Source organism: Nematolebias whitei, chromosome 4 (assembly GCF_014905685.2).
Source record: "Nematolebias whitei isolate Nwh7 chromosome 4, NemWhi1, whole genome shotgun sequence".
Classification (NCBI taxonomy): domain Eukaryota; kingdom Metazoa; phylum Chordata; class Actinopteri; order Cyprinodontiformes; family Rivulidae; genus Nematolebias; species Nematolebias whitei.
Window position 1 is genome coordinate 14,426,433 of NC_056501.1, and position 14,173 is coordinate 14,440,605.

At 38.8% G+C, this 14,173-nt stretch overlaps 1 protein-coding gene across 1 annotated transcript; it reads left to right on the forward strand.

Moving 5' to 3' along the window:
• sash3 (SAM and SH3 domain containing 3) lies at positions 1-8,860 on the forward strand. The gene is made up of 8 exons (XM_037675728.1): positions 1-97; positions 1,812-1,907; positions 2,975-3,109; positions 5,575-5,710; positions 6,567-6,724; positions 7,033-7,245; positions 7,323-7,467; positions 8,625-8,860. Exons 1-8 carry the CDS (start codon positions 41-43, stop codon positions 8,858-8,860), a joined length of 1,176 nt encoding a protein of 391 aa, XP_037531656.1. The 5' UTR covers positions 1-40.
• Positions 8,861-14,173: the final 5,313 nt, after the last annotated feature.

Here is a 14,173-nt window from a genome sequence, read left to right on the forward strand (position 1 = left end):
TTTTTGCATCCAGTGAGATCTGCAAATCACCGAGGAGAAGATGCTGAGGCGAAAGCCTTCAAATGCCTCAGAGAAGGAGCAAACTCAGAAGAAAAAAGTAAGTATATTCAGTTTGGTTTGAAAAAGAAAGCACGGCTGATGTGCACAAAAACGAACTTTTAGTTTGGTCGATTTTACAAACTTGTGTGAAACATTTCATACGCTCAGTTGCCTTTGTGTGCTCAGCTATTAATACATCAGCTCAAGTTAGAGCAGAGCTCTGAGGTGAATCTGAAGAAACCTACAAAGACAAGACAAAAAGGTTGTTTTTGTCTAAAATAGATGATTTTTAAAAAGTATTCTCCATCTATTCTGCTGCAACTTAAGTTCCTCTATTCTGCTTTGATGATTCATTGCTGCAGATGTAGTTTGAGTAGAAAAAAAAGCTTTGTGGTTTGTGCAGCTTTCGTCTCCAGTTGTCACTAACTGTGTGAACCTCCTACACTCGACACCAGGGCCCTGACTTTCCATCCACATCTCTGCTCCTGTGGTCAAATCGTCACACTCCTCACCACCTTCGTTCCCGGCAAACATGTCCAGACTCACAATAACCGTCACAGGGAGTGATCAGCACCAGAGAGCTTGCTTATTTGAAGGTTTTGGCCTTTAGCTATAAAATCTGTCATGTCAAAGGTCATTGTTCGTCTGACTTCAAACAGCAGTTTGATTCTTCAGGTTTGCACGCAAACCGTGAGCCGCTGGTGCCGACCAGATGTTTGCAACCACTGGCTGCCATCAGTTGCTCAAACTGTTGTCCATTTCCTGTGGTTTTAACAGAGAAAAAGGGTGAGCTACGATTAAATCAGATAAATTGGTTGGATAAATTGAAAATTTAGACAAGAGTTTCCAACGTTGAGGCAAGAAATTTTACACCTGAAAAACTCTGCAAAGGAGCAACAACTGTTGCTCTTTAGGCTGAAAAGAAGGCTTTAGTTTTAGAATATGAAGAGTAAAGCTGAGCTGGTATAATCAATAATAAGAAGTAAAAGATGTAACATTTTTCCATTTGTAGGTTTTGTGTTTGTATTTGAAGACAGCTTCTTGATCATGAGGAAACAAAGTATTTCCAATTTTTGAGACATTTGAATTGTTGAGCAACTAAAAATAATTCAGAGAAAAAACAGCTTCACAGAATATTTATGTTCACATGCAAGCAAGCTGCTAGCTACCCAACCTTAGATAAATAATGTTACTAATTGAATTTGTATGTATATGAATGTTCAGTGCCCCAAGATGACTTCTGTTGTGACTAAATTGAATTGAATTAAATCTGTTTTTGTGTATAAGATGCTGACACCTACCTAAAACTTGCAATGGGTTAATTTTAAAGGCTTCTGTCTTTTTTTTTTTTTTTGGTCTGTTTGAGTTTTAGATGTTCAAAGTTGCTTTTCAGGTGCACAAACAGTTTGTTTCAGGACATAAATCACCACTGGTTGTGTCTTTTGTGCTGCATTTACAAAAACATTAAAGCCACAAACGTCAGGATTCAGATTTCAGACTGTGAGGAAACACCCGGTCACTTCTGTCATTCTTAGAACTTCATCTGCACATTCATTGTGTTGGCACATTTTTGTAGAGATAAGAACATAGTGCATATGTGTGTGTGTGAGTGTGTGTGTGTGTGCACATTTGTGAGATCAGTGTTATCAGTGTTACACCAAAAAAACACCAAACAACCAACTGACATGTTTCTTTGATTCTTTTTTATGCTATTTTGCCTGGTTCCTTTGTTATCATTTACAATTTTTCATTTTACTTTTTTCATTTTGCAGATCACCTTGCAGAGGTCCAGCAGCTTTAAGGACTTCATGAAGCACAAACCCACCTCTCCTGTTGCGTCAGACAAGGAGTTCAGCTTGGAGGAAAATGTGAGTTGTTCCCCTCAAACGTGCACATCTAACACAAAACTTAAAGAGACTGGAAAAGTTGAAGTAGAGTCTTTATTTTTTGTCTCTTTAGGTTCCTAAATGATTGTTCCTACAGATGCACCTGCTCACAATGTTCCTCATTTATGTGTAAATTACATCCACCTTGCTGCATCTAGAAGAGGCAGGGCCCAGTTTGTGTGTCTTTATTTGTACAATAGTGCTTCCTTTTTTAAGACACATAAGTGAGCAGATGTGTAAGTTCAGTATTTACAGGATAGATTAATCACTTCCCAGCAGCACACAGCAGAGTAGAAGTTGGAGGACGAGTGAGTGCAGAAGTACAGAAATAGAGAGGAAGTCAGAACGAGAAGTGCTGCAGAGCAGATGACAGCAGCGAGCAGACAGGATGTCCTCTGGTGACAGCTAGTCAAGCAGAGAGCCTTTGCATCAGACAGGCTGAACACAAGCATTTCAACATAAACCTGATGGCCTCCCCTGGAGAAAAGATGCCTTTTGGGTTCAACGTCATCAGCATTTCACCTCCACAGATTAGCTTGTACATAAAAATCTGTGATCTGAGTCTCTGCAGTAGCTTGTCCTTATGGTCAGAGCAAACCAGCAGCTGCCTGTCTTGTCACACAGACCTGAAGCAGCAGATGTTCATGTTTAGTACCTGTAGAACCACCATCAACACTTTTGACAAACTGACTCGCTGAAGCAGTGAGAACATTTGTTTTGAAGCAGCTCACCACTATAGACAGCAGGTGTGAGGTTGTGACTTTGTGGCTATGCGTGTGTGTGTGTGAGGGGGGAGGTGCAAGTGCAAACCTCATCACCATAGAGTCTACAGGTTTTCATGTTTGTGAGAATTAAAGATGTGTGACACGACAGCAAAGCCACCAGCATAACTAATTATGTCAGTCTCACATGTGAGTAGGGATCATCTTTAACCATCACTTTTATTTCTAACGTACAGTGCAGTACCCCCACCACCACTATCCTCTCAAAAATGCTACAAGATATGTAATGCTTTTGTTGTTGTTGTTTGTTTTTATTTTTCATGTCAGGCAGCAGAAGCTGTGACGACAGAAGAAGCAGTGAAAAGTGGCAGCAAACTAGGGAAGAAATGGCGCAACGTCATCTCACGCACCATGACCCGAAAAACATCCAAGATGGTACAGAAGGCTCTAGCAGAGGAGGGGGTAAATTGATGCACCACAAATAAACACAAAGTATTATAACAAACATATTATAGTAACAACAGCATGGTGCGCAACTAGTAGAGCTGCTGCCTCTCAGCGAGCAGGTCCCTGGTTCAAACCCCGGTCCGGGGGCCTTTCTGGGTGGAGTTTGCATGTTCTCTCAATGCATGCGTGAGTTTTCCGGTACTCCGGTTTCCTCCAACAGACCAAAAACATGCATGTTAGGCTGATTGGTAACTCTAAATTGTCCCTAGGTGTGAGTGAGAGAGTGAATGGTTGTTTGTCTCATTTGTCTCTATGTGTCCCTGTGATGGACTTGCGACCTGTCCAGGGTGTACCCCGCCCCTCGCACAGTGATTGCTGGACATGGGCACCGGCGACCCCCATGACCCAAAATGGAAAAAGCGGGTAAAAGATAATGGATGGATGTAAACTAACAGACACACACACATAACTTGCTTACGTCCACATTGGAGGTGCATGTTTTAACAACCTACCTTAGGAGACACCCCTTTCTGAATGGTTTAGAGACAAGCTGGTAAGTAAAATTTTTTACTCTAAATTCACAGAAAACAAATGTTACCTGAATATTTTGTTTAAATCATTTTTTGATAAAAATTATTTTGCCACGGTGTCCCCAAATGACTGGTGTGAAAGCTAGTTCCAGTCCCCAAATATAACAGAAACAAACACACACACACACACACACCCTACACACTTTTCCTTCCGTTTTTATAACTTTGTCGCCGCCTTGTGGACAAACAGTGCACTGCATTTATTGAGGCAAATGCAGGATTTATTTTGTTTTGGCTTTTAGTGGTTGAAAGAAACTTGATACTTTTAATCAGCTCTCACATTTACTTACTTTGTTCGGTCCAATTTTTGTCATTTTTAAATATTAACTTACTAATTTGTAGAGATCTCTAGGGTCTCTATTGTGATGCACAAATAAGTGTTGTTATTACCGCAAACCCCTCTATTAAAAATTAACTTTATGCTGTTTTCACAAATTAGCAAAGTGTATTTTTAACAAATTAGTTTATAGAAAATATGTTTTTGATATACAGTAGTTTTACTTAAATGAAAAAATAGCATTTCTACAATAACAACTTATCTTCATCCATCCATTATCTTTACCCGTTTATTCCATATTGGGTCGTGGGGTCACCGGTGCCCTTGTCTAGCAACCACTGTGCGAGAGGCGGGGGACACCCTATACAGGTCACAAGTCCATCACAGGACCACATAGAGACAAACGAGGCAAACAACCATTCACTCTCTCACTCACACCTAGGGACAATAGAGTCACCAGTCAGTGCAACATGCATGTTTTTGGTCTGTGGGAGGAAACTGGAGTACCTGGAGAAAATCCATGCATGAACGGAGAGAACATACAAACTCCACCCAGAAAGGCCCCTGGACCATCTTATCAAGAACTAGATATGTGGTATTCTGGCTGCTACTGGAATACTAAATAACGTAAATACTTGTCCAACATTGTTCAGTCAGGTCATCTGGACAGTTTCTTTTTTTTTTTTGAGAAATGTTTCGCCCTCCATCCAAAGAGATTCATCAGTTTGAGAAGTCACAAACAAACAGTTTTCCCCACTAAGCAGATTGAAACAATTTGAAAACAGTTTGTGACTTCTCAGACTAATGAAGGCCTTTGAATGGAGGGCGAAACGTTCCTCAAAAAAAAAAACTGTCCAGATGACCTGACTGAACAATGTTGGATTTTTTTACCTGGATGATTGAGCATAAACTTAAATACTTTGTCTATCATCACATATATCATAGTTATTTTGTCTCCATGCTAATTTCAGAGCTTATACAAACCTGAATATCACTTTGGTTTTGGATTTAAGCATTCTGATAAGGCTTGTATTTATGAAACCTAATAAAATAGGAGTTGCTGAGTTATTAACATTAAAATTAACCAAATACACAAATAAAGGAAACATAACTAGTATTTTATGAATTATTGTGTATCTCCTGCCGCCTTGCTTGTCAAGGGTTTAAACAAACGGACTGACTAAACAGATTGTGTGATCTGTCAATGATGTTCTGTGGATGACTCTCACCTACTACCGCACTCAACTTTAGCTCAATATCTGAATAATTGACTGAGCAATAGCACTTTTGGTGCTTTCAAAGGTTGATTAGCTGCAGTGGCCATATTGGGTTGACTCCAAATGTAATCAGTTTTAGACGTACATCCAATGATTACTTCCTGAGAGTTGCATTCAAATCCATCTGGTGGTTTATGAGATATTACAGACAGATTTACACAGAGTTTTTTACATGATTGCCTGCCTTTTGTGGCAGATGGCAATAATAACTTTAACAGGTAAAAATAAACATGTTGAGATGTGTTTAACCTCAATCAGGTGATAAAAAGTGGAACAAGTGTTTTAATTAATTAACTATAATGGTGCTTCTTCTCTGTTTGTCCTCTGCACCTCCAGGGTGAGAGCGGTGAAGAGCTGTCCCCCACATCCTTTGACTGGCATCCAGATCTGGTGGCGGGACAGAGGACGTCTGTGTGCTCCACGGGCTCAGAGGACACAGCACCCAGCCCCGTTAGCCACCAGCTCTCTGGCAGTGAGTATGAAACTCTTAAAACCAGAGAACAAGATGGAGAAAGTTTACCTGCAGACTTTACCTGCACAGACGACATTAGGTTCAGTTAGACTTTCTCAGAACAGACAGGTTACAAAGAAGAATGTGGGCTGAGGAAGTCAACAGAGCCGCCAAAACTTTAACTAAAAAACGAAACTTTTCAATCCTGTAATCTGGAGACGATGACCTAACCACCACTTTATTTTGTCTGCTGTTTCCATGACAACAGTCTTAGACAGCCATTGACAGGTAAAAACGTTGATGATGGTTTGTTGTTTAGTAGATATTTAATGAAGCAACAAGAAGGTCGGTTTATTTATTTACGCATTTATATTTATTAAAAATTGTGTAATTTCATTATTTAGTTTAGGGTTGTTTTTTTTTTTTTATAAAAGTTTGAATTTACCCAACCCCATAGACAACTTTGTGTAAATTCAACAAAATTTGTGATGTCTAACTTGTGTTTAAGTCTAAAACTTTGTGAATTTTATAAAGAAAAACCTTCCAACTTTAAACTATAAAAAATTTTTTTTAAATGGATGCACGTCAGCAGCTGCTCTGCAAAATGGAACAGATTAATAAAATGTAGCTCTCTTCTAGTAGCAACAAATGTTTCGTTCAAAAAAAGTCATAAATATAACTAAAGTTGCTTAAATTATTGACTCCATTTACATCCTTCAATGCATCATGGGAAATGAAGTTCCAAAGTCAAGCCAGAGAAACAACAGAAAAGGCTGATTAAATCCGTTTAGAGTGTCACATGAGAGAAAAAGATTCAGTTTGATTGATTGTGTTTATCGGGCTCAGTCTCAGGATGAATCTTCTCTGTCCTCCTCAGGCAGCGACAGGCAGAGCTTGGACAGTGGATACTGTCAGAGGGACAGTATGAGGCTGGAGGACAACAGCGTCTCCTACAATGGGCCCTTCTGTGGTCGAGCTCTGGTCCACACCGACTTCACTCCCAGCCCCTACGACGTGGAGTCGCTGAAACTCCAGGTGAGTCTTTGTCTCTTTTGACCTTTGGCCTCGTCTGCTGTCTCGACCTCCAGGGAGCTCCTTAACACCCTGAAACACGATCGTCTTTGAAAGCAACATGCAATTTACAAACCCGATCGCTGACTGCATGAGCAAATCATGCACTGATTCTTTACCAGAAAAACCTGTGTAAAAAAATTCAGGCCTCTGTGAGATCTTATTTTCTACAACAAAGGGATTCTTATAAAGAAATCCTGGACTGATAATGGCCCATGGTGCAACAGGGAAGGGTAAACTCAAAATAAAAGAAGTTTTTGTTTCTTCTACAGAAAGGAGACATCATCTACATCATCGACAAGCCTCCAGTGGGCACCTGGACTGGGAAGCTCAACAACAAGGTGGGCTCCTTCAAGTTCATCTACGTCAGCATCCTCCCAGATGAAAGCCCCACAGCCAGGAGGAGGCGCTGCAACAGCAAGAACCGTCTATCCAAATCCAAGCCCAAAACCTTGGAGGAGGTCCTGGACAGCATAGGCCTGACGGTGAGGTCCTGCACTCATCATCTCTCTCCACCAAGTAAGCCCAGATCAGTAAAGACTTTTGTTCTCTTGTGTTCCAGGAGTTGAGTCCCTTACTGTCCATGCACGGTTTCCGGAGCCTGGAGGACTTCACAGGACTGAAGGAGTCTCACCTTAATGAGTTGAACATCACAGACCCAGAGCAGTGCTCCAAGATCCTCAATGCCTCAGACCTGCTCAGAGACTGTAGGTTTCTACACTGCCAAGCTCTGAAACATTTCAGCCTGGTGCTGTTCTACAGCTGTTGACCCCAAAATAAATTCTGAGTATGTGGGGGGGAAAAATAAAACACATTTAAGTCATAAAGATTTGGCCTGATTCCTGATTCAGAGTTTAGTTCTGAAGCATCAGATTTAGATAATGTAAAATCCTGATTACACTTTCTGCCTCAGCTGAATAACGAGGAACATTTAAAGCTCCACTCACAGCATGTCACTGTTTGCCTCATATCTTTGTTCATTTGAACTCCAGACGAGCACTTTATGGCTTCTAAATTTAGAAGCGCAGTCTGTTTTTGGTTTTCTCAAATTTCCATAAATCTACTACTACCAACACTAAGATGAGGAGAAACAACTTACTTTTGGTTTTGAGCTCCTAACTAAAGTTAAAATTTACTGATTGTGCTGAAACAAACTCAGTCTGTTGCAAAATGGTTACCAAAGGCAGTAAATGTATTATTTATTTTAAAATGTTATAAAAACACCATCCAGAGCATGTTTACTGTCACTTCAAATATCTAATAATAATTTAATCCAATAGCATATTTTCAATTAGTCACTCAAACTAAAAAATGAGAAACAGTTCTTTCAAAAACTTACATATGGAGAAAAATTAATGCCTGTTTTACAGAAAAATTGTTGGTAAAATATTTCTGATTATGAAAATACCAAATAAGGCTCAAAGCTAACAATAAACCTTTGAACTTCTGTAAGACTCAATGTCTGTATTCAGTCAATTACAGCTTTCAGATCATTTGATGCCAAATTAAGCCACAAATATTAAAACATCCTCACACAACCTGACTTCAAGGCAGTTTTAACCAACAATTTTGGTATAAAACACATCAAGTGGCATTGTGAAAACGAGCACCACGAGAAAAGTGTGGATGGCTAAGAAAACGATTGTAAAAAATATTACTTATAAACTTTTCTGCCTGCACGACAATCCAACGCAGCTTCTGTGGCAGAAAAGAAAATCTTTAAAAATACTTTTTAATATTTCTGGATACAAAATTAAACCTTTCCACAAAGCTGTGAAAGCTGAACCCGTCAGAGCTCAAGAGGATTAGAATACTTATAGAAATATATAATAGAAACTTTATCAATGGGTTTTGTCTCATGCAGCTGAAGATGAGTCGGAGCCAGAGGAGGAGGACAGGTCTGGGGAGGACACCAAGGAGCCGAGAGACTCGGGCTGCTTCGAGAGCCCAGACAACCTGGAGAGCGGACGTGAGGAGTCAAAGATGGAGGAAGCACAGAAAGAGGAGCAGGAGTCAGAGCAGACACTGGAGACACAGCCAGAACAGCTGGAAGCTGTGCAGGAGCAGATTCAGGAGCTGACTGTGGATGAGGGACAGTGAAAAAAATACACAAACTTGTTTCTGGTACTAAGAGACAGTAAAAGCAGGTTTTAGAGCCACTAAAATCTCTTTTTTTAAGAGCTGGCCTGTTTCACATCAAAGCAACTGTCTCAGCTGGGGTCGTTCTTCTGAATGAAGTCTGAAATGAGACACTGACGTGATTACTTTGACCCAAGGGCAGCAGGTTTAAGACAATGTGGGTAAAGATCATTAAGATGCAATGCAAGCATGTGAAAGTGTTTTTCTACTCAGCCTGTCAAGGATTTCATGCTGTTTTCATGAATGTAAAATATTTTCGTGTTTGTCGTGTAATGAGTGCAGCTCTGTTAAACTGATGTCTGCGACTTACTGTCATGAGGAGGTCCTGTAAATACAATAAAGAAACTTCAGGGGTTCAGCAAGTTACAACTTTTGCTTCCCACCTGATCATCACAACTCAGACATAAATATCCCTGATTCAAAGAAAGTATCATAATCTGTTTTAAATCGAGACAATTCTTTGTAGATTTCTTAGTAAATAATCATATTTTTGGGTTCCAGATGGTTTAGCATCCTCCCAACATAAAAATAAGCAAATATAACTTGATCTGGTCTGATGGTTTAGTTGATATCATGTCACCAGCTTCTACTACAGAGATGATCTCCATGGCAACAGAGCAGCATCCAAATTTAGCTGTAGATCAAGAATTTACTACCAGAAAAATGCAGGTGAAGTAAAAGATTGGATTTAACCTCCAGTCTAACTGTGCAAAACAACAAGAGAAATACATCAGTGCTTTGACCATGCAGTTTTACTCTACACACTGAACATGTTCTTGCGTTACCAATTGTGGTAAAAAAAAAAATGTGTGAAATAATAGCTAAGAAGCTAAAGAACTTCAGAAAAAAATGCATTATGTTTAAGAAGAACAGACAGAAATGAAGTTTAAAAAGTAAGCCTCAAAGAAACTTTTGTTGTGCAAAAGCTACTAGTTATATTTTAAAAACTCAAACTTTGAGCATTAGAAATCTCTGACAGTCACATGTTTGGATTTTTATGTTTTTTGTCAGTGTCATGAAAAGTCAAAAAGACTAATTTTCTACTAGTTGCATGTTTTTGTTTTTTGAAAGCTGAAAAAATGTGAATTGAATAGTTCTGAAAGTACTTTAACACTTGTGATTTGGCAGTTTAATAAAGAATAGCACAAACATTCGTTTTTCACACAAACATTGACAGCCAACTTTGCAACCAGGGGCACCGCCAAGGGAGGGCCAGTGGGGCATTGGCCAATCCTTAAAAAATTGACGGCCACCCCACTTTCCCCCCTTGGCCCAAAAGTTTTATCCTCCTGAGTCCTGAACTTTTGCTTGGTTTCCATTTTTAATTCCTCCTACCTATTTGGGATTAGTAGAATCTCACAAACATAAAATCTAACATTGTTTTTGAGCAATTAGGAGTTAAAAACATAAATTTATATGTGACTCATCACGTTGATTTAGGATTAGGACCCAATCAAGAAATCCTCATTTGAATATGGGCAAAAATAAGAATCAGATTGACCTTCCAGGGGTATTTTAGATTTACAAGATAAATCAAGCCACATATCTGGAACCACCTATTAGAATGATTAAGTTATCTAATAAGTGTAGCTTAAAAAACAGGAATCTGAAAATATGCTTAGATTAGTTTAGCCCAATATGACTTGATCCCTGATTTGATGTGATGGGTCGCATGTTTTATTTAAAATTCAAAATAAATCTTAAAATCTAGTCCTCCTGAATAAAGACAACTAGTCTAAAACTAAAGTCCTCTCATTAGGTTGTAGGGTCTCAGGAGGGTTATATGCGGCAAATAAATTTAGAAGCGGACACGCTTCAATAAGTTGAGCAGTGACTGATTAGGCCTGAGCAGTGAAGCTATTGTAATCGCTCTTTTCAGGCCCGAGCTGCAATTTTTTCCGCCAAATGAATTGGAGTTTTGGGGGCCTTAACATATACCAAAACTCACCAAATTTGGCGGACGCATCAGGACTGGTGAAAATTTACGTGTTTTAAGGGCGTGGCAAAAATCTCAACAGAAACGGCTCAAGATTCTCCAAGATTTACACCTTCGTGCTGGCGAGTTCCAGGAGCTGCAAGTTGGATACGATTCTTAAAAATCGTATCCAACTTGCGGTTGAGCTCAGTAAGCATGAGTCTGAGAGCTCGAGACACAAATTAATCTTTCACATATGCAGCTTTACCATGGCCGAAACTGCTGCCCATGTTTTCCTAATTTGTCTATATCCTAGGTATCCACTGATTCCAAAAAGCAGAAACCCTGTTGTCATAAATCCAGTAATGTACACATCTTCTACGTCCTCCACGGACAGCACAAATAGGCAAATCATCTTCCACTCACCCCAGGAATCAATGACATACCCAGCTGCATGGGTCCATTCAGGGCATGAGGGCTCTCCAGCACCATGTCGTCTGGTGGAACACATTTTATCAATTGCATTGAGGGACCAGCTAGCTAAATCCATAATAATTTTCAATTCGGAAGATATGTCAAGAGAGGCTCTGAGGTTGACAGGACAAGAGAGCAAAAAAAGCAGGAGAGAGGGTAACCGCAACCGTCTTCGTTGGGAGCGAAAGAGAGAATGATAATATCAACAGTATATTAAAAAACAACTAAAATAGACCTTTGTCTAATTCCAATATTGCTGTATTTGTCAAATAATCTGCATATGACAACAACACAACAAATCTCCGAAAGTTCTGTTCTAGATTTTGGTTTTGGTGGGCCACCCCAGGATTTTTAATGACCCCCACATGGCCCCTCCACTAAAACATTTTTGAAGGCGCAACTGTAAAAAACTAATGAAGAAGAGGCGAAGAAGCAAGGAGCCACAAATGAAATTATTTGAATTGTCTGCAGCTGTCTAATACTACTGTGGTAATTTAGTTTCCTCACAATGAAATCAAGACGGTCTACTCCCGCACGACTTCTAACATCTCATCCTCGGGGGCAACAATATCTACATCTACAGCAGGATTTATGGTGTTCTTGTTCACAGCGCTTGAGGAAAATTATGTATAAAAAATAGTTAGTGTGCTAAAAACCAATAAATGTCTGAAACAAAGTGCCATCTACCAGAAGCAGTCGGAGAAGCTTACTGTAGAGACCTGAATAACGTGTGTTTGAATTATTTTTGTGTATTTTTTAGGAATAAAAAGGTGGAAAAATGAATTCATGCCATTTTCTTTTAACACAAAAATTCTGGCAGACAAAAATATCCACCTATAAAATAAAATAAGCAACTCCCATTGAAAGAAAATATATTTAAAGACACTTTATAGTAAGACAACAATGTTTATTTACTGGACACACTGATCATGTAAAAAGAAGTGGAGCATAATATAAATGAAATCCATGTCATCACAGTGTTGATACAAAACAAAGTGAACACAAAGGAGCACTGGAGCTGTATACATGGGGCGATGTAATAAACTGATCAGAGCATTCAGATCTGATCACCGTTTGAACACAAGAATCATAAATACAAGAGTTCAAATCATCAAACTTCATTTGTCACTTTAAAATGTGCTTTAAAAACACAAACGCCCCTTCCAACAACATACACTCCTGCTTCTTGGTAAATTACTAAACTGTCTTTAACGAAGTGAAGTAGTCCAGCTTCAAAAACTGCTTTTGGTTTAACAGTTGATTCAAGAATTGTCCACGTTTTCCAAAACAAAAATGCACAAAATACTGCCACACTTCGGCAACATTTTGGATAATCTGTTTTTTCCTTGACATTGCACAAAATTTCCTAAATGTAAACACTTAAACAATTTGTTGAATAAAATTGAATTTTTACTACAAATTTGCATGTATCAACTTCAACAAGTACCGGTAACTATTTCTAGACTTTTTTTTTTTTTTTTTTACCAAAGCAAACTCAGACTGATTTTAATTAATTGTGAGCTTTAATCTGCTATAAAATTATAATCCCAAGATTTTAAAGTGTTTTCGTTTCTCTTGTCCATAATATTTTTTAAAGATTAATGAGCAACTGGGTCTGTTCCTTCTCTTAAATACAATACTGGAAGTCTACACAAGATTCACAAACACAAACTCTGTCTTGCATACAACACAGTCAACAGCACAGACTCTTGCTATCCGCTAACAACTTCTAAAAACTAAGAATTAGCTGGACTTTTCTTATTTCCTTTTTCAGAGCACAATCCGGCCTTAGAATAAAAAAATTGGAAAAAAAAAAGTATGTATATATCCTTCTCTCTTCTCTGTGATAACAAACCTGTCGGAGTCATACAGCTGCCTCGACAGTGAGCACTCTGCAGGAGCAACCGTCAAAGCAAAGATGTAAATAACTTGAGAGGAAAGAGCAAAAAGAGTCAAGAAAAAGAAAGACTCGGAGGAAGTTCAGCTCTGCTGTGATCTGCAGGAGAGCTGACCCGAACAAACCATGCTTACTTCAGTCAGTAGTTTTCAATCAGTAGGTTTTACAACAATTACGCCTCCGGGAAAAATGTACAGTTTGAATAATAACTTTGAAACTTTGCAAGCAGCGCTCCAGTTTCTTCCCCATGAGAGCCACTCACTGCTGCGACTACTTTAGCAAAGAGTGTGGTTTCTTAAATTTTCTAAAGAAATCTGAAACAATGCAAATTAGAGGTTAGTTCTATTTTTTAACTGGATAAATTTCAAATAATGTATTAAATACACGTCATGTTTGTTTTTTTACTGTCAGTTAAATGAGATCAACACCACCACTGAACTTATGATTAAGATGTAGCAGCTAGTTAGCATAGCTTAGCACAAAAACTAAAAACAGGTAGCAGGAACGCTAGCCCTGTCTTGTTTATTTAAACTCTTGCCAGCACCTTTAAATCTTAACAGTTAACAAGTTGTAACGTGTTGCATAAAACATTTTTTCAAGCTGGTAAATGATGTTCCTTTAGGAGTTTTCATGTCATTTTAAGCTAAGCTAATACGCTAACCCAGGCAACTTGCAGTACCTAAACTTAAAGTGCAGAAAAGTGGTACCAATCCTTCAACTCTGAGGTGCTCTATGTGTTCAACAGAAAGTCAGATCGGTATTTTAATTAAACAATATTGGATTTATTTTGTTTTCTTTTGCTTAACACTGTCAGAAGAGTTTTTCTTTTGGTTGACTTGAGCTACTAAAGTTGGCAGAACTGTTTCAATAAGGCACTGTTACTACGAGTGTCCTACGCTCACCAGGCCTTGTCTTACTTTTCTCAGTCTCAGAGGCTCATTATCATCTGAAAATTTGATTTACTGAGTGCCAATATCACACAAAACAC

What these genes read in the sequence shown, in the direction of transcription:
- sash3 (XM_037675728.1), top strand. Translation starts at nt 41, where the DNA reads ATGCTGAGGCGAAAGCCTTCAAATGCCTCAGAGAAGGAGCAAACTCAG. An exon ending in TAGCCACCAGCTCTCTGGCA is followed by an intron (nt 5,711 to 6,566) that starts GTGAGTATGAAA and finishes TGTCCTCCTCAG; the next exon opens with GCAGCGACAGGCAGAGCTTG. An exon ending in TGGACAGCATAGGCCTGACG is followed by an intron (nt 7,246 to 7,322) that starts GTGAGGTCCTGC and finishes CTTGTGTTCCAG; the next exon opens with GAGTTGAGTCCCTTACTGTC.